Here is a 27,025-nt window from a genome sequence, read left to right on the forward strand (position 1 = left end):
GCTATGCTCTGTATGTGTGTATGTGCGTGCATGTGTCAGCTGTGGAAGTATAGCTGGGTTTGCAGTAAGGGAATCCTTCTAGACTAATGTTAACAAGATCACCCCTGGCCTTGAAGAAATCGCCACTCTGTAAATTGCCAGAACAAAAGCTAAGAGTTCAGTGGTGCTTCTTGTGTTCTTACTTAAGTGGCAGGGATTTGGTGTAGAAGTCAGAAGTGCCTCTAGAAAAGAGGGTCCCCTTTCCTCCAGGGCTAGTCCATTGCTGGCACTGGTCCCACAGTGGTTCCTATCAGCCATGAAGATAGCTGGGGGATGACTCCACATGGTTCCTGCAGTGGCCAAATATGGTCCTCATCCAGTCTTCTAAAAACGAACTATGTACTATGGTCCTAGAACATCAGTGGGGAACTTGTGGCCCTCCAGATGTTTGGGTGAAATACGTATGGTTTTGTGTAAATGTGTGTCTTTGTTTCAGTTGCGCTGCTTTTCAGACGTGCGTGTGTGCTCTTGTTTTTAAAAGTCCTGTCACTAGTGACGGTCCCTTGACTGGATCCTTTGGCTTGTTTGCTTCTCTAGTTTGCCACTAAACAATGAGTCCAGCATTTGGTCATAATTATGATCCTTGCCACATCGGGGCAACAACAGTCAGTGTGGTCTAGTGAGTAGAGAGGTTTGGTGCCTTCAGACTGTGTGGTTGACTGTTCCTTATATAATAAGCAAGGGTCAAATTATAACTCAGGAAGATGGGATTCACTAGCACCCATAGATGACACAAGGCCTCCAACACATTGTGGCTCCTTGTGGGCCATTATTCACCATTAAGCACTCAGGCCAAGGGGTGAGCCAAACATATGACCCAAAAATCTGAGGCGTTCTGGAGGGGAAAGGAAAAAAGAGGATGTTACGTGAGGATATTAGGTATCAGAGAATAAAACACATAAACTAAACATGACTTTTCTTAAGCAGCACAATGAATCTTAAAAGCTGCTAACGGGCCATTAAAAATCTTGGGAGAATTACAATATTTTTGTATGGTCTAATTTATCCTTCACAACAAGGTAGGTTTGGTTAATGGTGACTTGCCCAAGGGCACCCACTTCTCTTGATTGCTAAATGGAGACTTGAACCCAACTGTTTATAAAAAACCAGACACAACATTCTAAACCACTGCACCACACTGGCCCTCATTTTTGTAGTGGCCGTTACAGGCTTTTTAGTGCATAGTGCTCGTATATCACAATGCTACAAGGCAGCCGTCTGACCAGTAAATGGGAGGAAAAATTAATTGATAAATGTGATTGCCTCCCCACCCCTTCTCTTCCCACCCCCTCCAAACTGCTGTGCCCCTAGTGCCCGCCTGATGAAATGTCTGAGTCTGGACAGTCCTCGGCAGCTGCTACGCCCAGCACCACCGGAACAAAATCCAACACACCCACCTCGTCCGTGCCCTCTGCTGCTGTCACCCCCCTGAATGAGAGCCTTCAGCCCATGAATGACTACATCACGTCAAAGAACAACAAGCGGTCGCGGGAGAAACGGAATAGTAGAAATATGGAAGTCCAGGTCGCCCAAGAGACGAGGAATGTGAGCATAGGTATGGCTGGCTGAGAAACTTCTAACTTGTTTCCTATAGGAGTGTGAGATGTGGACATAACATGCCAAGAAGGAATTATTATCCCATAATGGTGTAAATTAGCATATTCCTTATTTTTAGGGCTGCAATTAGATTGCGGTGCCCAGGGTTGAGCAATGGACTGCCTCTTAAACCTAGCTAAGTGTGTGGATGTGTGTGTGTGGATGAAGAATTGTTGGTGGCTGCACGAGATCTCTGCTGTTCTCTTTGGGTTGTCACCAATATCCTCCTTGATTCAGTTCAGTTTGATTTATTACGGCCATTGGCCCATATAGAAAACAATACATCAAAATTTATCCATAAACAATACAATTTAAACAGTTAAAATCCAAGTTAAAACACCCATATAAAACCAATTTTACTTCAATTAAGTAAACACTATACACAATAAGCTCCCTCTATGTAAACCGAAATTCAAATCCCTCGGATTTTGGGAGATATGCGTCTTAGTTCTGGCACTTATTGATGGTTCTTAAGTTTAGCTAAGCTGTCAGAGTCATACAGTGATCCATTTCTCCTCTTTTGAAATAAGACATTAATCAGGTATCTAGCGACTGCAAGGGATCTACTTGTGTCTTCGTCGTTTAATAAGTATATTATTTGGGCTTCCTGAGGTCTGTCAGCAATTCTCGATAAATATGGGGCCAGAAACTTGGACCGTAAAGCCGAATGTAATGGACAACAGAAGATTATATGATATAACGATTCTATAGATCCAACTTTTACAGTCACAGAGGAGTGAGATCTGTCCGTTGGAGAGTCTGTTACCCAACACATTTGATGGGAAAACATTGAATCTAGCCTTTATAAAGGCGTACCTGTGCATCACCACAGATAAGGTAGTTAAATAAGATGGAAGTTTCGTTGGAGGTGTTAAGCCAAGGTTTATTGGCGAACGGGTGCCACCACCTGTCGCAATATTAAATTGTAAATCCATCTCCTCTAATTTGTGAGTTATAATTCTCTTGGCAGAGATTAAATCCAATTTTAGTAGTTCAGATGGAGATAATCCTAAGGACACAAGTTTCCCATGTATTATTTTTGCCCAAGGGCTAGGGAAGTCGTCTCTCCAGAGACACTGTATCAAGTGGAGATTTGGAAGTTTATGCCATAATGCCAACCAGTAACAGAGGATGCATTTCCATAATGTGGTTTCTAGAGATGTAACATTTAGTTCGAGTCGTATAGCAGTATTGCTTACACACCTGGGTAATTTTAGCAACCTTCTTAGAAGCTGGTTTTGGATTACCTCCAATTGGGTTAGATTAACAAAAGACCCCCATATTGGAATTGCATATGCTATTGTTGCAATCACCTTTGCCTTGAAAACTTTTAACACTGATGGAATATGGAAAGCCCCATCTGAAAAGAAAAAACGCAGTAGCGCAAAGGAAAGGGCTTTAGCTCTATTTAATACATATGCAAGATGGACCTTCCAGCCCATGTTGTGTTGGAGAAGGACTCCCGAGTATTGAAATTTAAAGACTTGGTCAATGGCTTTTCCGTCTATTCTCCAATTATAGGTTTTTCGACTCTTAGTGAAAATTAGGACTTTGGACTTGGCATGATTAATTGTAAGAAAATTTGATTTGCAGTAAACATCGAAAATTTTTAATGCCCTCCTAAGGCCAACTCTTGAAAAAGATAGGATCACTGCGTCGTCTGCGTAGAGTAGAAGGGGGCAACGATATTGGGCAAGACGGGGGGCGTGGATCGTTTCTTGAGAATCTATCAGAGGCACCATCATATCACTTATAAATAGATTAAAAAGGGTCGGCGCAAGGATACATCCTTGACGAACACCTCTATTGATGGTTACTGAATTTGAGAGGTCGCCGGCCGGAGTGATTCTCACCCCGGCGGCCGAGCCGTCATGTAATTTAGTTATTAGCCACAAAAGTCTCTTGTCTATTCCCCATCGTGCTAATTTTCCCCAAAGTAATCCTCTGGGGATGCTGTCAAAAGCGGCCTTTAAATCAATAAAGGCCGCACAAAGTTGGCCTCTATTTGGGGCGGAATATTTCCGGGCAAGGTGGTATAAAACTAAGACATGATCAACCGCTGACTGATTTGGTCTAAAACCAGCCTGTTCAGGCCCAATCAGGTTGTTCTCTTCGGCCCACTTAGTAAGCTTAGTTAACAAGAACCGTGCATATATTTTCCCAATTATTGACAATAAACTAATATTCCTGTAATTTCCCGGGTCATCTGTCAAGCCCTTTTTATGAATTGGAATAATAATCGCATCCTTCCATATTCTTGGAACCTTCCCACTGTTGTTTACGGCATCAAAAGTAACGGCCAGGATTTTCGCCCACCAGTCAGCATGAAGTTTTATAGCTTCCACCGGGACTAGGTCAGGACCGGGGGCTTTTCCAACTTTGAGATTAGAAATGAGTCTGTGGATTTCTTCCGGGTCGGTGGGTGGCCAAAGAGGGAGCTGCTCATAGAATCCATCGATTGTATTAATATTAAGGTCTGGTAAGGCAAAATAGTTCCTTAAAAAGGATTCCCAAACTGGGGGAGGAATAACTATCCTCCTTGATAAATGGAGGTGCAAATGCCCACCTTTGATCTGAAATGTTGGTTTGGTCTTCTTGACTATGAATATTTCCCTCTTTGCATTCCATCCTACAGGGATGGGGAGCAGCGATGAGGGGTCAGATTTTCAAGATATCGATTCTACTCCAGAGCTGGATATGTGCCAGGATCCCAGACTGGAACGCACAGGAAACAGGTTTGGGTGCAGACATTCCCTTTCTTTAGGCATGCTGCCTATGAGTGCAGAATGCAGCTTTTATTCATTTCGTGCCAGTCTGCAGCATTTCCATTCTTTTTCTCTTTGCATGACAGCCCTACTCAGGGGATCGTGAACAAAGCCTTCGGCATCAACACCGACTCGCTGTACACTGAACTTACTGAAGTTGGCTCGGAAGCCATTGGCGATGTGGATGAAGGAGCGGACCTCCTAGGTAAAGCCTGCTTCAAGAGTGCTGCTTTTGAAATTCTTATCTTATTTATCACAACAGCCCTTTGAGGTAGAGTAGGTGGAGAGATAATTAGGTAAAGAGCTGGAAGAAGTCATGTCTAGAGCAGGGATAGCCAACAGCATGTAATCTAGCTCCCATCATCCCTAACCATTGGCCAGGCTGACTGGGGCTGATGGAAGCCCAGCAACATCAGGAGGGCACTGTGTTGGCTACCCCTGCTCTGGATAAGATGCAGAGATTGTGGTGATCAGATGTGATCAGCAAACATTGGGATGAAATAGAAAGGGCATTTCCCTCTAAATCATAGAATTGTAGAATTGGACGTGACCTCAAGGGTCATCTAGTCCAACCCCCTGCAATGCAGAATCTCAACTAAAGGATTCATGACAGATGACGACCCAGCCTCTGTTTAAATACCCCCAGTGAATGAGAGTCTACCACCTTCTAAGTTTCCACTGCCGAACAGCTCTTACCGTCAGAAAGTTCTTCCTAATGTTTAGTCGAACTTTCCTTCCCTGTCATTTATATGCATGCAGTTCACAGAATTCTGTGACATTTATGCAAATTAAAACAGAGTTACATAAATTATTTTGCCTAATTTACTCTGCTATTTTAGACTTGGAGGAGGAGCCATGTAGGGCACTGTAGGGCACAGATGCCTTTCTATGCTCTATTACTGGAAATCTCGCCCTATGTTTTTGCTTTTGAGATTTCACCCCATATTGCCCACATCCTTTCAGGCATACCGCTTCCCAACTGTAAGGAATATAAACTTTTTAATGAACTGATTTTGGAACACTGAATTCTGTGATCAGAATTGTGTTCTGTAGTTTTTCTTCCCCACGTGAGGAATTGCAGTCTACACATAGCCAACAACGACCCTGAGAAGTAAACAGTGTCAAATAAAATTAATAAATAGTTTGCCTGCTATATTGCCAAGCTGCTAATAAAAGCAAAGGAACAAGTAGACCAGCTAATAAGTGTTAACGTTGATAGCCAAAGGGGTAAAATGCAGAATTATCAATGCCCAGAAGTCTTATTTAGTTGTCACTTCCAACACTTTAATTTTCTTTCCTCATCTTGAGTCCTTGTCACACACCAAATATATTTCCGTGCTCAAATTCATGCTCACTACCACAGGTTCACTCCCTCTCCCCTGCAACATTCCCACTGAACACAGCTAGATCATGTATCACCATTTACGTTATCATTATTTCATTAGCTAAATTTATATTGTACCTATTCATTGGCCTGCTCAAGGGTAGCACACCAAAACAGTATTGCCAAAAGCAATGGCAACAGTCAGATGAAAATCATGGGTTGTATCCAACTAAGGCCACATTTACCCCATACATGCACTATGACAGCACTTTGAACAGTCATGAGCTCTGGGGAACTATAGTTTCTTTAGTGTGTTGAGAATTGTTAGCAAAGCTCTATGCCCCTCACAGGGCAACAGTTCCCAGAATGGTTTAACGACCAATCCCCCTTCACAGGAAATCTTGGAATTGTAGCTCTGTAACAAATCTCGGAACTCTTTAACAAATGACAGTTCCCAGGATTCTTTGGACTATGACTGTTTTAAGGTGCCATGAGAGTGCTTTAAATGTTTGAATGTGGCTCAGGTTTTAGTCAGAGAAGACCCATTGGATTGTGTCCAGTGCTAGTCCTGCTCATGGTAGACTCACTGAAAGTAATGGACATGACTTAAGTTAGGTGTGTTAATTTCAGTGGGTGTACTCTGCGTAGAACTTAACTGGATTCAAGCCATCAAAATTAATGGAGTGAGATGTTAATCATGTCCATTATTTTCAGGGGTGTTCTCTGAGTAGAACTGGCATTGAATACCACTGAATGGTCAAAGTAGAGCTTAACACAAATACCCCCAAATGTTGTGCTTCTGTGGCCATTTGGATTTGGAGGAGTGATTTTCTGGGGGGTGGGAGGGATGACATTCACCTTCAGACCCCCCCCATTCCCCCACTGGTGGCTGCCATTGTTATGTGATGTTTGTCATTCCTCCCCGCCTCCCAAACACAGTGACCCAGAACAAGGGGCATTGTTTGGGTGGAATGGGAGGAAATGGTAATTTGGTCTGTGTTCTGATGTGGCTGCTTGTTTAGCCCTGTAATGGTTAGACTAATATCTTTTTTCTTTTCATTATCTAACCAGAATCTAAGAGGGCTGGGCGATTAGCCAATCAAGAATAGCTGTGGCTCCTCAGAGAATTGGGGGGGGGCAGGGCAACAACTTAAATTTTACTTCTATTTTGTCATGTAAAACTTATCTTTACCTCAACTACCTCAACTAAAAGGGGATATTTGGTGATGAGAGGAACCCAAAGGATGTGCAAATGGTAAGTGTTATGAATTGCCTATCTTAAAGCAGTGGAGATTCAATTCAGAGCTTAATACTGTCACGCAGGCCTGCTCAGCTTGCATCCCACTGAGCCAAAGGCAGCCCACCAGCATTGCGCATAGCCCACCGCCGGCTCAAGGAGCCTTCTTTTTTTACTGCTTTTCTTGCAAATGCACACCATTCCCCTCACAAAAAAAAAAAAAAAAATGGGCAGGGACAATGGCCCATTGGTAGAGCACCTGCTTTACATGCAGAAAGTCCCAGGTTCAATGCTTGGCATCTACAGATAGGGCTAGAATAGACCTCTGTCTGAAACCCTGGGAAGCAGCTTCCAGTCAGTGTAGAAAATGGGAAGCTGGATGGACAAAGAGTCTGATCTGGTTGGTATAAGGCAGCTTCCAGAAAGAGCTGTGGCTCATTGATAAAGCATCTTATTTGCATGCAGAAGTTTCCAGGTTCAGTCCTGTGATGGCCTGGGACTCGGGCTCGGAGCCAGAGGAGTCTCAGTCCGCACTGGATACTTTGCTGCAGGCGGCATCTGAACCTAGTCTGGGGCCTGATTCTGAAGAGCCCCAGTCTGCGCAGGTTTCCCTGCAACAAGCCAAGCACCATCTGGGCTGAGTCAGGGGCCTGAGCCTGCCCTGGCTCCAGATGCGTTGATTACCTCATTGCCTTCAGCTGGGCAATCACTTACATATGCTCCACTACCAGTTGAGTCAGGAGAGGCTGAGGCGGCCTCTGGGTCTAGTAACCCACCGACATCTCCCAAGCTGCAGAGACTGAGGTCTGAAAGAAGGAGAGACCTGAGTACTCGCAGGAGGAGTGCTCGCCTTCAGGCGAGACAGGGAGGTGAGTCACCGGGGGACCCTGACAGAGATAAAAGGCTTGCTGGAGCAACGTTGCTCTTTGCCAGAACCTGCCTGTGATCCTGTGCCTGACCCTGCCTGGGTTCCTGCCTCGTGTCCTGCCTTGGCCCTGCCGGACTAACTCCTCGCAGAACCCTTAGATTCGGGATCGGACCTGGACCGCGTTACTCAGGTCACCCCTGGGCCCAGCACAAGTCCCCAGCACCTCCAACATGGGGTTGCACATGTTCCTATTCTGAAACCAAGGAGAGCCAGTTACCAGTCATCACAGGCAGTACTGAACAGAAATGGACTAATGGTCAGACTCGGTATAAAGTAACTTCCTATGTTCCTCTGAGAGCTGCTGCCAGACAGAGCCAACAGTACTAGGCTAAATTGGCCAACTGTTAGAGCTGGGTTAAGGCCATTTCCATTTTAAGGCATTAGGGCCATGATCCAATTCCTGTTGGGCTGCGTTTGATTTAGTGGGTCTCAAGCTGTGCCAGCTTTCATGAATTTTTGGAAAGGCTACATAGAGCGCTGCAGATGGTCGTAAGCATTCCAATGAATTAGGTTATTCAGAATACGTCTTTATTATACCATTTGCCATGGTTGAGAAGACAAGGCTTAAGTCGGGGTTTGTAGGAAGTCTCCAGGCTCCTCACTTATATCCTCATCTGGGGGGGAAAAGTGATTTCCTCACCCTCATACTCTCAAATGTCCCATATGTAGATTCACACCATTTGCAGTCCATAGCAGGTCCTGTCTTTACTATTTCATGCCTTTTGACATTGAAATGGCAAGATCATTGTTAATTTTTTGTTTCTCTTTTTAAAAAATCCAGATTTTTTTTTTGTTGGTTTCGGTCACTGATTGACTCTTTTTCTTTCCTTCCCCCCAATTCCTTCCCCCCTACCCCATCCTGTATCTCTGTGCTTCGCTGGACATGGCCCATAGGGGAGTTTTCAGGTGTGTATCTCTCCTCTGTTCAGATTCTCTGTTTCCTCCAATTTTTCTTTCTTCCTGCTCCTTCCCCCTTTCTTGAATTTTAAATTGAATGATGTGGGTACACACGTGTGATACTCCCCTGCTGTTGTCCAATCACGGTTGGCTTTGCGGACTTCGTCCCGCCTTTCCCTTGTTTGATTGGCTTGCGCGACTTAAGGTTCCAAACCCAATTGAACATTCTCTGCTTTTTGCTCACATGTTACATTGCGGTAAGCTTTATTTCTAACCCCTACCCCCGGCTTTCTGCAGCCTCACTCCACGATCTGCTTTTTTTTACCTCCTTCTTTGAATCCTAGGGTAGAAGGTGGGAAACCATCTGCTACTTCATGTTTCCTATAAGGTGGGATTTTCCCTTCCTTTTAGGGCAGGCAGTGAACCCAAGTGTGGGTTCTTCATTCAGAGAGTGAGCTAAAGATAGGAGGTTTATCCATCTTGCTGATTCCATTAATAATTAGTCCTTTCCCTCCCTCAGGATGGCTGCTGGGGTAAGAGAAGGTTTGGGACTCAGTGCTTGCAGGATGGGGGCTGAGCTCTCAAGTTTTGCAGCTTGTAAGTTTGGAAAAGGCTGAGATGGTCAGTCAAGAGTTCTAGCTGAAAGAGAAGTGTTAGAAGGGCATCTTTTCTAGATGAACTTGCTTAAATCAGTGGTGCAGTTAGCTAATTTAAGACTCTAGGCCAGGGGTGGAAAACCTGATGTTGTTGAACCACCACCTCCCATCACATGGAAGGCCTATAGCTCAGTGGTAGAACATCTGCTTTGCATGCAGACTATTTCTGGGTCAATCACTGGCATCTCCAGGTAGGGCTGCAAGACACTCCTGCCTGAAAACCTGGAGAGCTACTGCCAGTCAGCATAGATGATACTGAACTAAGTGGATTAGTATACGGTGACTTCCTAGATTATTATCCATGACCAATGGCTGTGAAGGCTGAGGCTGATGGGAGTTGGAGTCCAACAAGATTGACCACATGGTTCTCCAGCTCTGCTCTCTATAGACAATTATCTTATTGGAGTAGGGTGGCTCTTTAGATGGTATTGTGCATTGACATCACTTCCTTCAGAATGTGGAAAGTCTGCCCTGTTGCGTTAGGAGGCTCATTCTGCTGAGTGGGCCCCTGGGCCTCTACCCTAAAATCCTGCCTTGACAGCACCACTGGCTTAAGTGGTACAGACTGCACAGTTTCCCTGGATACAGTTGTGGTCCCATCTCAGGAGGATATCCTGGAACTGGAAAAGTTTCCAGAAAGGCAGAAACAAAACCATGACAGGTCTGGAACATTTCCTCATATATAATATAAAGAAAGCTTAAAGCATTTGAGGCTTCGGAGTTTTTAAGATAAAGATGGGCAAAGGTTCAGGGAGCACAAAGGACAAGAAAGAGGTTTCTGAAATGCTTCAGTAGATAGAGGGAGTTTCTGGAAACTTTCTTCGGTTAGCTATGTTTGCTTTCGTATTGTTTCGGAGAGTGTGAATTTGATAAATTTGACTTTGAACGTGAACTGAATTGAATTTCTCCCCATTCCTGTTGGCCACACATGATTGCCTGTCGATTTGTGAGCACATTGGGTGTGCACATTTAGTATCATTTCCAAAACTGGAGCATCCGCACTTCCCTCCAGGGCTCTCCCAGTAAGGGTGGAAAATTAGGTGTTGTTTTTTTTACATGTAAATGTTCATTGTAGTCATGCTTGAAATGTTCGCGGAAGGGCCATAGCTCTGTGATAGAGCATCTGCTCTGCATGCAGAAACTCCTCTGAGTTCAAGCTCCAGTATCTCTGCATAGGGTTGAGAACGTCCTCACCTAAAATCCTGAAGAGCCACTGCCAATCAGTGTAGACAGTATTGAGCTAGACGGACCAATGATCTGACTCAGTATAAGGCAACTTCTTATTACTGAGTTGTATGACATGTAAACACAATCCTTTGTGAAAAACGTGTCCAGTTTTGACTGAAGGAGAAAGAAAGAGAAGGGGTGTGTTTGTCTGCATTGGGTTGGATGCAAAAGTTCCCTTCCTTTGATAATACCAGTCTACCTCTGCTGAAGAACTCTTTACACTGGACCCGGCCCAGTGCAAATAGGAAATAGATTCATTTCCTTTAAACATTTATTATTTGCTGCCAACCCAAGATTGCTGCCTTTTTTTCAGGCATCCGTCCAGTTGAAAATCAGATTTGGGGTCTCCCAACAGCCCCTTTGCCCCAATTTTACTGTCCTCTCCTCCTGTTTTTCCCCTTAACCTGACCCATCCATGCTGTTGCTTTGGTTCCCTTCCGTAGAGGATGAGAGGCCCAAAGGACCTTTACCTATCCACAGAGGACAATAAGGATGGAACCAGGAGTTGCTAACTTGATCTGTTCATTCATTCAAAATCTGAGACTTTCTTCCCTGCTTAGCTGGATCAGAGGCAGAGAGTGGTTCTTGCTGCAGCATAACTAATTTCCTTGCACGTACGTGCTAAGAGAGCACCACTGTTTTGCTGTTTACAGATTTGTATTTAATGGCTGCTTTTTTCTCTCCCTTTCTTCCCCTATTTTTCTCTTCTTTGTCCCTATCTCTTTCTGTACCCCTGACCCCACCCCTCTTTTCTCATATGGAATGACTTTCATAGTGCGGGATGATTTCTTTGGTAAGGCCAAGGCCTTTTTTAAACATATGGGTGTTCTTCTCCCCCTTTCTGTTCATTCAGCATCTCTTCATCCTTTTTTTTCTTCTCCTCTTTTTTTTCTTCTGGGATTTCTTGGGACTCTCTTTTGTTTCTTTCCCGTGATGGTGATGGTGTTGCTTTGTTGAGAAGAAGTAGGTGATTCTTCTGTCACCCATTGTTTGGGAGAGATTCTTTTCTGTTTGGGGATGTAGGTGGTTATTCACTTTGATGTTTCAAACAGCTTGCAGGATGCAGGTCAAGAAATATGGCTGTGAAATGTAATGCATTTCCTGGTTATTTTTTTCTGGGAACTGTAAACAAACACACAAAACACATATAGCACTCTTGATGGAAATATTCTATATACACAATTGACTCCACCACACTTCACTTAGGTTGCTATGGGAGCCAGGGCTTCTTATAACATTCCAGACACACAATTCAATGTGCTGCTTTTCATGTTTTGAAAACCCTTAGCTTAGAAACCACTTTGTATTCAGAAGAAAAGACTAGCCCTGGCCTTTTTTTTTTTTTACCTGAACCACTAGCTTTCTAGAAGCAAGGAGCACTCAGTTGTGGCTTCTTCCCAACTGTATTTTGAAGCGGTAACGGGGGGATGTTGGCAGGTGCCATCATCATTATTATTCTAATTATTATCATCATTATTATTAGACAAATTCATAGACTGCTTCATGCCCAAAGTTGGTATGTGGGGGAGATAAGTATATGGCCCACTGGCCGGATCCAGTCCTGCAGTATGGAATTGGCTATACCACCTGAAGTGCCATTGCACATCCAGCATTGCACAACTGCCATGCCTTCACTCTCCAGCTATTGCTCTGTACTTGGCTCCAGTTCCTGGACTGCAGTGTTCTGGTAAAAACCAAAGTAGATTCTGAAATCTACGTATGTTTGACATGCTTGTTGTAGTCTGCTAAAAAAACAACCAAAAAAACCCAAAAGATCTTGTGCCAAGAAGAAGAAACGTAAAAGTAATGCAAGCCAGCAAAACTGCATATATTCACTCAGGTTGTATAATTTAACTACTCATAGCCTTGGGCCTGAGCAAAGGTCTTTGCAAAGTATTGACACCTGCTCTTAACTGTCAAATATCTGAGCTTCCGCTGTTCCATGCTTGTGATAACCACCTGGCATTCTTCATACAGTTTCAAGCCTATTTTTGCAGTCTTAAGGGCTACAAATTTGCTAAAGCAGCGAGATTTACAGTATTCTCTGCTCTGTTATAGATTGATGCAGTCTTGTGATTTTCATATTTCCGATTCAGACTTCTGACTTCAGCGTATATTCTGTAGGCTCAGGATGATTTCCATTATCTCTGAAAGAACAACAGACCTTGCCTCTTTGCAATATGTTTTGATTTTTGAGACCAAGTATCTCCAGTTATCCAGGGACAGAAAATACCCTGCAGCCACATTGCCCAGGCACCTAAAAACTGGTGCTAGTGCCTTGAAATATTCACCCCCACCAACCTGCAGACCTTGGCAAATCAGTGTGTAAAAAAGATGCTATTTACATTTCCCCTTCTCACAGCAGCTGGGATATAAAAGGTCATACCACATTTTCTTTCATTTTTTAAGTGTACTCCTATTTCAAATGTACACCAAGAAACATAATGTGGGAATGAAACACATGCATGTGTCATGCAGGTACACAAATTGAGTACCTGGGTTTGGCAGTGCCTCCATGTGGAGTCTACATGAAATGGACTGAATGTCAGTGAAATGTGCAGAGTGGCCTGTAGTTTGCCTTCAGACTAGGATTCTTAATCTCCTTTATTGCATTTAAGTTTGTATTTTTGTTCTCTGCCCAATAGACAGTATGAAGATCCCATGCTGCCTGAAACATCAGAAGTGATTTATTTCTTCCTGTCTTATTGATGGTTGTAGTGTTTTTTTTTCCTTTCTCTATATCTATCTAACTTTATTTTTAAAAAACAAAACAAAACACCTGCTGCTTCTTTGCCATTCTTGCTGGGGAACTTGCCTCTGCCATCATCAACCCGTCCCATCTCATTGTTGGGAAGAAGGTCTGTGTACTTGCCTGAGTGTGTTGTGCTGTATTCTCACTTCCTGTACACTGCCATGACTCTCTTTTTTAAGCGTTTCATTTGTACTGAGTGTGTGTTTGTCGCTTTCAACAAAAGCAAGCAGAACGAACAACGTAAAAGCATGTTTCTCTACACAGTGTGAAGTGGATGCGTGCGTGAATGTTGAAAGCATCCGTGGGTTCATGAGAACCGTTGAAATGAGACTAGGTAATTAAACATTTCCCTTCCATTCTGTAATGGAAGGAAATTCTAGTCCCCCTATACAGCACTCTCAACATTTGGGGTGGAGGCTCTCCTTAGCTTTGGCTGCAAACACACCCTAAATTTAAAGCACATGAATTCCCCCAGAGAATCCTGTGAAGTGTTGTTAAGGTTTGCTGGGAACTACAGTTCCCAAGGTTCTTTGGGGGAAAGCCATGTGCTTTAAATGTATGGGGTGCATGTAGCCTTCGTAAGGTCACCCAGTGAGTTTTGCAGTGAAGTAGGGATTTGTACTCTAGACCTGGCTCTTTTTGCTTCCTGTTCTGCACTGGCAACTTTCATGCACAAAAGCAGCAATAGCCAAAGAAGGGTTCAAACCAGGCAGGAGGAACCTGTGGCCTGCCAGAAGCTGCTGAACTGCCATCTAAATTGTAAATCTAATATATTATCTATAGTCTATCTATCTATCTATCATCTTATCTATCTATCTATCTATCTATCTATCTACAGTGGTACCTCGGGTTACCTACGCTTCAGGTTACATACGTTTCAGGTTACACACTCCGCTAACCTAGAAATAGTGCTTCAGGTTAAGAACTTTGTTTCAGGATGAGAACAGAAATTGGGCTCTGGCGGCGCGGTGGCAGCAGGAGGCCCCATTAGCTAAAGTGGTCTTCAGGTTAAGAACAGTTTCAGGTTAAGAACAGACCTCCAGAACGAATTAAGTACTTAACCCGAGGTACCACTCTATCTATCTATCTATCTATCTATCTATCTATCATATATCTATCTATCTATCTATCTATCTATCTATCTATCTATCATCTCCCACCTTTTCCCCTAATAGAACTCAAGGTAGCTTAGAGATTAAAAAAAAGAAGTGCTAAAAGTTCAGGGTTGTTTTAAAAAACCAAAAATGATTGTGAAGCGCTCCAAAAGTATCTCTCAAAACTGAGGGAATGAGCAGTAAAAAGGCAAGTGCAATTCAGCGTAAACAATTATAAAGTGATGAATGTTGTCCCCCCAAAATATGCGTACTCCCTTTAATCTCCGTCAGCATAGCTGATGGGCAGGCATGATGGAAGTTGTAGTCCAGCAACATTTGGAAGGCCACAAGTTTTACACCCCTGCCCTACTAACTGTGTTTAGGATAATGTCATATGTGGGGGGAAACCCAAAGTTTGTGTAAGATGTATCTAAACTTTCACAAATAGTGCATTTGCCAGATGAACAGAGCTGGAATAGTGATCTGATTTCTCTAGAATTACCTTCACCAACTTACTGCACTCCAGATGATTTGGATAACAGCCGTCATCAGCCCCAGCTTGATGGGAGTTGTAGTCTAAAACATCTGGAGGGCAACAAGTTGGGGAAAGCTGCTATAGAGCCTGCATGTTTAACAAGTGTATTGAGTATGTGGCCAATAGTAAGATTTCATTCTTCCTCCTGTCCTTCATCTTCCCAGCAACAACTCCATAAAACTAAAAAGGTGGGAGGAGAGAATGGCAGCCTAGTCTCATATATGGAGCTTGCTGCAGTAGTTATGGAGACTAAGGTCACTTCCCACATCTGTCCTTGCAAAACTGGGAAGCGTAGTTCTGTGAGGGGAGCCAGTGATCTATAAGAGAATTCTTAGCCCCCTTGTCAAGCTACAGTTCCCAGCACTCTTTGGAAGGGGCAACATGATAGTTAAATGGAGTGCTAATATATCCACAAAGTGGGAAAGACTCAATTGGGATTTTTTTTTTGTAACAGCAGTATAACATTTCAGAGCTGACCTCACTAGCAAGCCCCTCTACTCCTCCCTCACCCTGCCAAACCTCTTCAACGATAGTTTCCTTGTGATGTATAGCTGGGGTTGGATCCTTCCACAGTGGTGCGGCACTAATCTGCATAGAAGTTCAGGGGAAGTCAGACAGTTAAGCTTCACAGTGTGACATTAGGTACTTCCAGTGAAACAGTTGGCCCAATGGCAAAGTCTTTAAAGTTTCGCTTTGTCATTGGCAACCTAGTGACCAGAAACTAGTGACTAGGAGGACTGAAATGTGTGACAGATGATCTAATTAGATCAGAGCTGGCCCTTGGATAAACAGACAAAAGTGGATGAGGAGATGTTTTTCTCCCTCTCTCATCATACTTGGGGCCATTCAATGAAGTTGAATGTTGGAAGATTCAGGACAAACTCCCATAAGAGGTATTAATGGCCACCCACTTGGTGTAAAAGAGGATTAATGGAGGATGAGGCTATTTATGGCTACTAGCCATGATGGCTATGCTTCTGTCTCCCCTGTTGGAGGCACTATTCTCTGAATACCAATTGTTGGGAATTGCTGGTGGGAAGAGGTCCTGCTTTTGGGCTTCCCGGAGGCAGCTGGTTGGTTGGCCACCATAAGAGCAGGATGCTGGACTAGGTGGGCCAACAGGGCTTTTCTTAACTTGCGTCAAGTGGCTTCTACCCACAAATCAAAGTTGACCTGCAAGGGTGGAGGTCTGCTTCACTGGTATGTTCCTTGCCAGGAATGCACTGGCCAAACAACACCCAGCAGAACTGAGCACACTGCTTCTCAGATGATGTGGTGAGGGTTTAGTTGTGTTCTACTTTGCTAGCATGTTCCCCCACAGGGATCGCACATGCAAAGCAGCACCCAGCGTGATTGAACCCTGCCCATCAGCTGACAACACCCAGTGATACCAGCTGATTGACAGGTGGGTGTGGTTTTGGGAAAATGGCTTCACAGGACAAATTCAACTCCCTGGCAGGCCAAGATTGGTGCACGAGGTGGACTTTCTCTACCCCTGCACTAATTGTTATCCTAAATTAGCTGTGCATAAAATTGAACTTTGCTAATAACTCGCTGTGCTCATGGCTTGTGCTCTTGAATCCAGATTGAAAACAAGCAGGGTTGTGCGAAACAGAGGACTTGAGTGACTTGCTCATTGGCTGGGCCTTTTCAAAAAGGTTTTAACACATTATAGTGGGGTGGGTCCAGCTTTTAAGTCTAAGGGCTTATGCACAATTACCTTTCCTCCACTCTTTCCAGGCACAGTCCACAATTTCAAGCTCTATGTCTAAGCACTCCCCCTCCTTTTTTTTTTTTTTTGCTCTGGAACTTTCCTCTTGAAAACCCACTCTTTCAAGCTCAATCAGAGCAAATGTCAATCCACAGAAAACCCAAATTGGTGTTTGTTCCAGTTCAGCCTTAAAGAGCTGTTTTTGGCGGGGAAAGCTTAGGGCAAACCAAACAAACAAAAAACCGCTCGGCCATAGAGTGTTAATGTACAGATCTCTACCTGGAAAGTGTGGGACAAAAGGTAAGTGTGGATAAGCCCTAAGAATAGCCATTTTAGTGCAGTTGTTTCTTCTGTCCCATCTCCTAAAGGAAGTCTCTGTACTTGAGTGAATGCATCCATCTGCGTTTTCAGAAATGTTTGCTTCTGTTCCGTGACCTCGACAGGGCGAGTGGCGCTTTGCACTGTGCAGCAAAACATATACGTTGCAGGCTCTCGAACTACGAGGCTGCTTCTCCTAAGTAAGAATTGGCCAGCAAAGCATAAGGCTTAAATATTTCCAAAGGGTGCAGATCAATATTGTGTGTTGCCTCGTGTTTTATTTTTTCTTTTCCACCCCTCCAGGGATGGGCAAAGAAGTGGGGAACCTGTTGATGGAGAACACGCAGCTACTGGAAACAAAGTAAGACACCAGCTCATGCTCTAGAAATACTTTGCTTGTTTGCTTAGGTGTATGGCATGGACATGGTTGACTTCAGAGGACATTTGTGTGTTTCCACTTTGCTTGCTAGCATTTTGGTGACCACCAACATAGAAGGCTTAAAAAAAGGATTAGACAAATTCATGTATAAGGGTATCGGTGGCTACTAGCCTTGATGGCTGTGTTCCACTGTTAGTAGTAGCATGTCTCTGATAATTGCAGGAAGAACATCCAGGCAATGGTTCTTAAGAGGGTTGAGAATTGTTTCTGAGAGGGGTCACTTCTAGGGGTGTGGTGAGAAATTAAATAGGGGATCTCACAAAGGCAGACATCCATACTTGGTTTTTGCCAACAGAATCAGTGCTTCCCACAGAAAAGTCTCTGTACAACCTACCATACTGTAAAATCCATACCAATGCAGTTCAAAACAGCAAATTCATAACAAATACAACAGCAATATTGCACGAAATGAGATTGAGTGTTTGTTGGGTGGGGTGGAGGGAGGCTCTGTTAATTTCATTGTACACAGGTTGTACATTGACGATAAAGGTATTATTATTAGTAATAGCATCTGCAATAATCATGAAGAAACAAAGCGCCCTTTCCCCCACACAACACAAGGATGATGGACAAGGGAACTAAATATTGTTATGCAAGAACCACAATTCCTAAGAAAGTAAAAACTTCTTCAACGGGTGCAGGGTGAAATTCCCTGGGAAACTAGAGCCTACTACCCAAAACCCCATTCTCTCTCTCTCACTGCTGTCCTCTAGACTAGAGTTGTAGGAAGGCATTGCTTTCAATCCTCCCCTATATTCATCACAGGTTGCACTGATACTTCTCTGCTGCAGTTAATCTTCCACCAAAATGATGTTATCCACCTCACTATCTGCTGTGGCATATACGTTTTCCTTTTCCTTTCCCCTATCCTAAAGAAATGCTCTGAACATAGTGAAGAACGATTTAATTGCAAAGGTAGACCAGCTCACCGGGGAGCAGGAGGTGTTGAAAGGTGAGCTTGAAGCAGCAAAGCAAGCAAAAGCCAAGATGGAAGCTAGGATCAAGGAACTCGAAGAGGAACTGAAAAGGTGAGTGTCCTGCTGCTGCTTGAGCAGTTTCCTCAGCTATGTGTAGGCAAGTCATTCGGGACAGAAAAAGAAGGCTGATGGGTGCTAGATTCCAAGGCGATCTGTAGGGCAGCACTTGGGCTACCCTGGCTATTGTCGCAACAACACTTGGAGGCCCACAAGTTCTCCCCCTGCCCCCTGTGCTAAATGGACCCTCCCACAGACCACATCCCAGATCTTCATGAGCAAAAGCAAACCTGCAGGAGAGCCAACTATGGTCCTTCTGTACATATCACATTTGGTATGGCCCTCTCTACATGCCACAGTCAAACAAAGAGCTCAGGTCGATACTGCTGTGTGAAAAACGAGGTGGACAAATCAACTCTTCATGTTGGTGCTTCTCATTCTTGTTCATGTATTAAATCCCGCCCCCACACCTTTGTAACTGTTAGCAAAAGTGATCCAGTTTACATTTTTGGGGGAGCAGGGTGAGGTATTACTGCCTTCTTTTTTTTACATATATGGATTGGGTGTGTGTGTATTTTTTATATGGATTGGGTGTGTGTGTATTTTTTATCCTTGGTTGTTGCCTTGGGCTGCTCACATAAAGCCAGATGTTCCCCGCGCCTCATACACTTTCTGTAGCAAATGTAGCAATACGGCCTAGCTAGGGTAGCCATACGTCCAGATTTTCCCGGACATTACCGGAATTTCAGTAGTGGAAGTGATGTTGGGGGGGGGGGAGGATTTCTAAAAAGCAGCGGTTTGTCCTGGATTTTCGGCAAAATAACCAAAAAATCGCTTGGGTCATTTCTCAAAAACAACTTTTTTCAGCAATTTGTTTGTGTCTGGATTTTCACTTCTTGAAAGATGGCAGCCCTAGTGAGCAACTGAGGCCCAGGACAGCGTATCCCTGCCAAGAGGGGCTTCTGTTTAGCCTCTTCCTTTCTTTGATGTTCTTTGCTCTGTTTTCTAGAGTGAAATCCGAAGTGATCGTTGCCCGTCGAGAGCCCAAAGAAGAGGTGGAGGATGTAAGCAGCTATCTCTGTACAGAATTGGTATATTACATTATTAAAATGCCTAGGGAAGGAGGGTTTTTTTGCGGGAATGGGGGGGTTTTCTTCCTCAGTTACTTGAACACTGACACCAAAGTGCATATTTTATCATCCTCAGGTGTGTGGGGCAGCCCAAAGGGGCTGTTCTCTTTGGGTTGTCACCACATTCATGATTACCACAGGCTGGGTGTAATCATATCAAAATGGAAGTACTGGATGTCACTGCAGTCCTAACCCCACTTACCTGGGAGCAAGCCCCATTGAGATCAGTAAGACTTGCTTCTGAGTAGACATGGTTAGGATTGCACCATTAGGGTCAGATTACCCTTATATATGTGTTTTCTCCCCCACAAATAGTCTCTGGTATGGGGAAGGTAGGGGACCTTAAGTCTTTGCCTCCCTCATTGTGGTCCTAAACCAAATCTCCCTTGTACATGCTAACATGAGGAGAAAAATAGGAAGCTGTCTTATCTGCAGTTAGGTGACTGGTCCTCCTAGATCAGGGTTTAGCCACCCTTCCTTTTTGCCCCATTCTTTCCAGGTCTGCACTTAAATGCTCTATGTCCAAGTGTGGGTTTGTTTTTTGCTTTTTGCCCTGGAGTTTCTCCCCATGAAATCCTGCTCTTTAGCGCTCAATCAGAGCAAATGTCAATTCGGGTTTTCTGCAAATTGCTGTTTGCTCTGACTGAGCTTTAAAGAGAAGGTTTGCACTGGGGAAAGTTGCGGGACAACAGCAATCACATCTCTCACTACTGCTGAGCACCATGTTCCTTCCTACCCAGAAGATTCCATCAGAATGAGGTTGGGAAAACATTGCTTTCTGCTCCCATGTAATCGCTCAGATGACATCATCCCCAGAGCTAGTTTAGGATGAGGGCAGAAACAGGAAGTAGTGTGTCCTGTCCTCACTAATCTTCTGGGTTACAAGGAGCTTCACAGAAAAATAACACGAACCATCTGCAGTGAGTGTGAATGCCGTGCTGATATGTGGGACAAACATTTCCCCTCGACACACACAACCTCCACATACACGTTCCTTGTTGCTGAAATGCCTCCCTAAACTTTGCAGTGTATGACAAAGTTGGGTGTGTATTTTAGCTCTTATAGCTGGTCTTCTAGCTACCCAGCAATGCTTCCTGCAACCTCCTGATCAGCAGCCCGTTAGCCTTTAGCACTCACTGTTGGGACGGATGAAAGGGGCTGCATTTCGAACCTGTCCCTTCTCTCTATGCTGTCAGTGGTCACTGGGATCTCCCCCAGAGAATCATCCAGATAATGAGTATGACCAGGTAAGCTCAGCCATGCTGGGTAAGAAGGTCCAAGCCTTCTTCCGCAATAGAATAAGCAGCTCTTCCCTCAGTCTCCCACCACATGTGTTTTGGGGACTTCTTTGTAGAGAAAGGCAGGCTGATTTTAATCCTGTGAGCTACTAATGTGTGTTTCAGTGCTGACTTGCTAATGCAGTTGATATGCCCATGCAGGCACCCTTAGTTCTGATGTAGAATTACCTATTCATTCTGATCTTCGGGTGAAGACAGGCATAGCACTTTTGAGAGTGGCAGAGATTGCTTGAATTCACTTTTGACTTCCTGATCTACACATGCATGATTCTTCTTTTCTATGATTCTTCTTTTCTGGGAGAGAGAAACTAGAGCTTTGTACGTTTCTGGCATATTGGGGGAAAGAAACTCTGGGTAGTTGCCTGTTGTCTAGTCTGTGAAGTCATTACCTCACCAGAACAATTTTGAAATGGTTTCGGGGGGAAATTACGAGTTTGTTTTTTGGTAATGTGAAGGGTGAACAAAAAAGCTTACAAAAGCATATAAATTCCCAATTTATTTTAAAATATATATATAGAAAGATGGGCAATCTTTATGAATCATGACAGGGGGAGGAATAAGACTGAATTCATGCAACGGGTGCATTACTGCTTTGGCCACTGTTAAGACTGTTACTTCTGCCTTCTCCCTTAAATAATCCTCCACTTTTGCATTGTATTAGGCTGTTTACAAATTAGGCTTCTTCCTGTTGCAGGAAGCTTGGCTATGCATGGGCTTAATATGAGTTGCCTAACCCATATTAACACTTCGCTCCTAACAGCAGGCTAGTTAGACTTGGATGCTAACTAGCATTACCTTGGAGGCTCGCAGAACACGAATTAGCTTTTCGCTCATCACTTCTCCAGATGTCACATTTTCGTCGCTTATATGAAGTTGTAGTTAGATTCTCTTTGCTAAAATTAACTGGGGGGGGTACACCTGGAAGAAGCTAACAATTGTTGCTTTAGTCTCCTGGCTTCATGCTTTACTAACCTTAATCCCCTTCCATTTCCCATTGGTTGAAGCCGTCCTCCTCCCCTCTGCAGGACAACATTCCCATAGCTCAGCGCCGGCGGTTCACCCGCGTGGAGATGGCCCGGGTCTTGATGGAGCGCAACCAATACAAGGAGAGGTTGATGGAGCTGCAAGAGGCTGTCAGGTGGACCGAGATGATCAGGTATGGGGGGGGGTGCTTTATTATAGCAGCATCGTAAAAGTGTTGAGAGGAACCTAGCAGGTGGGGCTAGAGGTGCTCTGTGGTTCTGGAGTACCAGCACCCTGATCACCTCCGCATCAGACAAAAAACCCAGTGGGTTTCTAACTCTCATTGGCTAGGTCTAAATGTATTCCAGCACCTCAAGAATCTTAGTGTTCATTTGAAAAAGAAGAAACGCAAAAACCCAATTATAGCCTTTACATGTGGCTTCATCTCATGTAATTGGGTTAGGGATTGCAGCCTTAACCTGTGGACTATTATTATTTGTTCGTATGCTTGGTTTTAATGTGGGGTTTGTTTGTTTTTTTGCATTGTAAGTAACTTGAGAGACTTTCGTGGGAAAAGCAACAAATAAATATAAATAAAATAAAAGAGTTGCTTGCCTTTGTAGTGTGCAAGAGTTATGTATGATGTGGTTTATGCTGGATTGCGTTATGATTAGGTGAGGGTTGTTGCATTAAATTATATTCTATGCATAATGTTTTTATCATGGGTTTGTTCTGTTATACCTAATGATGATGTACGTATATAATGATCTGTATTGTGCTTGATCTATTTATTTATATGGATGCTCATTTTTATTTTTTTTTACAAATTTATAAAAATTCTATTTACTATAACTGTTTCAAGGCTTTCACTTTCTTTTTGCTTCCGGGCCTTTATTGCATATGTCATTTGTAGCTGAATCCTGAAACCAACAGGCATACCAGTCCTCAGATCCCCAAATTAACCTTTTTGCCATTTTTTTTTGGTCCACTCATCTGTTGTCCAGCCGTTTAATAATTATCTATTTTATTTGTTCACAGAGCCTCTCGGGAGCACCCTTCTGTCCAGGAGAAAAAGAAATCTACTATTTGGCAATTGTAAGTAGTGTGTTTGCTTGTGAACTGTGAAATGCAGAAGGACGTGTGCAGTAGAGACTTTTCTGTACAGTCAAGTAAAAGCACATTAATTCTTCCAGTTCATTTTTACTGACAAAGTTGCATATTTGGATGTGAGAAGGGAGGTAACATCACTGATGCGACAGATAGCCTGTGCTGCCTCTTGACATTCTTTATGTTTAAACCTTGCACATTCCATCAGATGAGGGTGTGTGAAGACAACTTCAACACACCCAGCACTTTTGGGTAGCTGCTGGGGCTCCAGAGTTTCCAAAAAGCACATCACCTAAACATCCTTCTCTGTCCTCTGTAGCTGCAAACTCGCATTTTAAATTTCCCATTGTGCCACAGAGCACTGTTGTGTTGAGCGTTGCAGAGCATTATGGGAAGTTTAAAAAGATGGCTTCCAAGGTGCTAACTGATCATGTCAGGTAAAGAAGGAGCTTCCAAGATGGTACTTTGCCAAGACCCCTCTCAATCAAAGGGAATAAATAAAATATTAAAGATGAGCAGTTGTGGCAGCATGCTGCTTCACATCCTCCAGCAACCCTGGGATTAGATGGATGGGGTCTTCAAATTCAGAAGATGTGGCTTTCGGATAGGGTTGAACTCTGGTCCGCTATGTATTGCTTAAATATAATTCCTGACCATTGTCCACACTGGTTGGGGCTGATGGGTATTGTCATCCAACAGCATCAGGAGTGCCACAGTTTCCCCACCTGATCATTTTCAGACTCATTCATGCAAACAGCAGATGAAGTGCCAAATTTATTCTTGCACAAGATGCTCTCCCATTAAAACCCAAACATAGTACAACTCCTTGCCTCATCCCATGTCTGGAAGTTCTCTAATGTTTAGTTGGAGCAACTTTCCAGTAACTTCCATATAGAATTCTTTCTGTTTCTCATTTTTCCCATTTTAAATTCAGTTCTCATTTTTGCTGCAATTTGCACTTTTAAAAAATCCTCTTGAATACTCATCAGCATTTTAGTGCGCATTTCTCATAATAGATATATATTTTTGGATACAGTTTTGATTAATATGCACATTTTTGCAAGCAGTTTTTCCTAAGACTAAGTATTTTGTATGTTATCTTCACTAATAGATAACATCTATTTTTATGCATTTTTTTACACATTGTTTGGTTGGAGAACTGCACTGCAAAATTCCAAGAAGTGTGAATTTCAAAGAGTTGCTGTGTTTTGATTTGTGTATTGGGTCTGAGAAGCGTGAATTAGGTAGTTTCTCATTAAAATGCAAACAAATAATCCCCCCCAATTCATACTCCTGTACCTCTTTTCTTCTTCTTTGGGATTAACAATACAAAACTCATGATTTAACACTCTTGGCTTCCTTCTTTCTCTCCAGCTTCAGCCGCCTGTTCAGCTCCTCCTCCAGTCCTCCACCTGCCAAAAGGAGTTACCCATCAGTGAACATCCATTACAAATCTCCCACGGCAGCTGGGTTCAGCCAGCGCCGTAGCCACACTATGTGCCAGATCTCTGCTGGGAGTCGCACCCTTGAGTTCTTCCCGGATGAGTGAGTTCATCGACCACTTTGGCTAAAGTTCCTGCTGTGACTTGTCCTAGTTGCTTGGTGGAAACCCAGAAAGTATAGCTTCAAAGCATGTGCTGACCAGATTTTGACAAGGCTGGACATAGTCAGTGGCTGCTTGGAATTCAGTGTCCTGCAAATCTCCTTTTCATTACTTTCTAATAATAAAAATATTTCAGGGAAAACTTAAGAATGAACAAGATAGTGAAGCACATCAAAGTAAAGAGGGGAACACGTTTTGCGTCTTAATATTTATTCAAATATTTGCCCTGAAAAAGACAACATTCTTGTTAAAGAAGAGAGGAAGACATGCATATATATTGCCTCCAATGTTATTTTTACTCAGAGTAAACCCATGAAAATAATAGGCCTGGGTTAGTCATGTTCATTCATTTCAATGGATCTCTGAGTAGAACTAAATAGCACATCAGAACCCTAATAGTAAAAAGGGGCTATCTTTGATTCCCACAGAACCAAGGTTTTGACGAATGCTTTTTGGATGGATTTTCATCCTCGGTGGATTTTTAGCACCCAGTGTTGCTCAGGAATTCTAAGGACCACCCCCAATCAGTTTAGTCTGGGAATCAATAATTAAAATCGGTGCAGCTCAGAAAGGTTCATTCCACCTTCTTGATTCAAAATGGTGTCCAAGTGTATCCAAACCTAGAAAAAATAAACCCAGCGTCTTGGTTTCAGAATCTATTGTGCAGAAATTGGCCATTCTATCCGAAGAGGTGTCCAAATGCCTAGAGAACAGATTTTTAAAAAAATACTTTCTAAAATATATAGTAGGAGATCTCCTTGGTTGACTGCCATAGCTCTCCCCCCTGCTTTGTGTGTATTATTGACTGAGCTTCAACCACTCTCTCTCTTTTTCCTCTCACTCTGTGAATCTCTATCTTTCTGCTGCCACGGCAATGCTTCCTTGACCCTCTGCCTCTCATTTCTAACCATAGATTGAGAAGTAACACTGTTGCGTCTCTCCTCAGTGACTGTACGTCATCCGCACGTCGCGAGCAGAAGCGTGAGCAGTACCGCCAAGTCCGGGAGCACGTGCGGAATGATGACGGTCGCTTGCAGGCCTGTGGCTGGAGCCTGCCCGCCAAATACAAGCAGGTAGGCCTCGTTCACCGAGAGGCAAGAGAGGGGAAGTTCGGTTTATTGAATTTGTGGAAATGTTTTCCACAACAACTGCAAAAGTCCTGGTGCTGATTTACAGCAAGAATAAAATGCAGTCATTAAAATACGTATGCTGTAACATCATTGAGGCCGAGAAGGGGTGTCCAATCGTCTGGGCACCCAGGACTGCCATGCACATTGCCCAGGCTTGCACCCCAGGGAAGTCATTTCAGTGCTGCTAACTCAGTGGTTTGACTTCACCTCCAGAGGCGCACTTCATTGTCACTTGAGACAGATGGATGCCAACAATTAACCGGTGGGTACTATCAAAATTGTCCATTAGCATATGAACTAGATAACTTTATAGTTGCCACATGTGTGTAACATGTGTGTAACATGTGTGCCACGTGTGTGTGTGTGTGTGTGTGTGTGTGTGTGTGTGTGTGAGATTTCTCCTGGTTGGCCACTGAAAGGAGCAGGTTGTTGGAGAAAATGGCCCTTTGATGTGCTCTTCTTATGCTCTTACGCAGTTTGGCAGCTGGAAATCACATTTTGGTTGAGAATTGAATCACGTCCTGTCCTTTCTGTCCCCAATAGCTGAGTCCCAATGGTGGCCAAGAGGACAACCGGATGAAAAATGTCCCAGTGCCTGTGTATTGCCGCCCACTAGTGGAAAAGGACCCTACCATGAAGGTAAGTGTCACATATGTGCAAAAGCTTCCCATTTCTTTTAGCAGATAGTTCTGTCGTTGCTGAATGTTGCATCACAAGTACAGGCATACCTTCATGCGAATAATCTATTTGTCGAACAGAAGTGACGAAGATGTCCCAACAGTTGCCGCTCCCCTCCTGCCAAGCTTTTCAAGGCAAGGCAAGCTCACTCTCGGAGCTCTCTTGCCCTACAAGTCTGCTGTGCGCACACATGATGCACACTTCATCTGGGAGGATGCATCTGATTCCAGCTGTGAAGGCAGTGCTTGTTTCCTGGCAACGAGTCTGTGTGCTGCCCCTTTGCCTCCAGCTCCACCCCCAGCTCCTTCTCTACCCTCTTGCTGGCCAAAGTCCTCCCACTTCCCTGATGATGCTCTACATTCCACCAGGAGCAGAGGAGAGCCAGCAGATCTGCTTCTCCCTCTCTGACATCTAGAGTTCCAAAGGGAGGGGCTCTCCCCTCCATTCCCGGGTGCCAGCCTTACAGCACCCACCCTTTATCTCTCCTTCTCTGTTTTCCTCCTCTTCCTGATTTATCTGGGGTTGCCAAGCCATGCCAGATTCTGATGGAGCAAAGGAGCCTGTGATGGGAGCTTTCTACACAGATAATAGTAGCCCTGGTTTGGATAGATATAGTCGTGTTTC

The 27,025-nt window shown here is 43.8% G+C and overlaps 1 protein-coding gene across 14 annotated transcripts in view; it reads left to right on the forward strand.

Moving 5' to 3' along the window:
- The window catches only part of MAPK8IP3 (mitogen-activated protein kinase 8 interacting protein 3), a 70,740-nt gene that overhangs the window by 25,034 nt on the left and 18,681 nt on the right, over positions 1 to 27,025 (forward strand). For 4 of the 14 annotated variants that reach the window (XM_079952322.1, XM_079952324.1, XM_079952331.1 and 1 more), the window contains 13 exons: positions 1,351 to 1,594; positions 4,271 to 4,370; positions 4,487 to 4,605; positions 8,784 to 8,795; positions 11,445 to 11,462; positions 17,383 to 17,440; positions 18,394 to 18,546; positions 19,502 to 19,583; positions 21,925 to 22,076; positions 22,922 to 22,978; positions 24,365 to 24,535; positions 25,507 to 25,666; positions 26,267 to 26,362. In XM_079952322.1, coding sequence (XP_079808448.1) covers positions 1,351 to 1,594; positions 4,271 to 4,370; positions 4,487 to 4,605; positions 8,784 to 8,795; positions 11,445 to 11,462; positions 17,383 to 17,440; positions 18,394 to 18,546; positions 19,502 to 19,583; positions 21,925 to 22,076; positions 22,922 to 22,978; positions 24,365 to 24,535; positions 25,507 to 25,666; positions 26,267 to 26,362 — 1,422 coding nt within the window. The remainder of the gene's footprint in view (positions 1 to 1,350; positions 1,595 to 4,270; positions 4,371 to 4,486; positions 4,606 to 8,783; positions 8,796 to 11,444; positions 11,463 to 17,382; positions 17,441 to 18,393; positions 18,547 to 19,501; positions 19,584 to 21,924; positions 22,077 to 22,921; positions 22,979 to 24,364; positions 24,536 to 25,506; positions 25,667 to 26,266; positions 26,363 to 27,025) is intronic. The other 10 variants (XM_079952334.1, XM_079952326.1, XM_079952323.1 and 7 more) reach the window with 8 other exon arrangements.

This window comes from Podarcis cretensis (genome assembly GCF_951804945.1).
Source record: "Podarcis cretensis genome assembly, chromosome: 14".
NCBI lineage: Eukaryota > Metazoa > Chordata > Lepidosauria > Squamata > Lacertidae > Podarcis > Podarcis cretensis.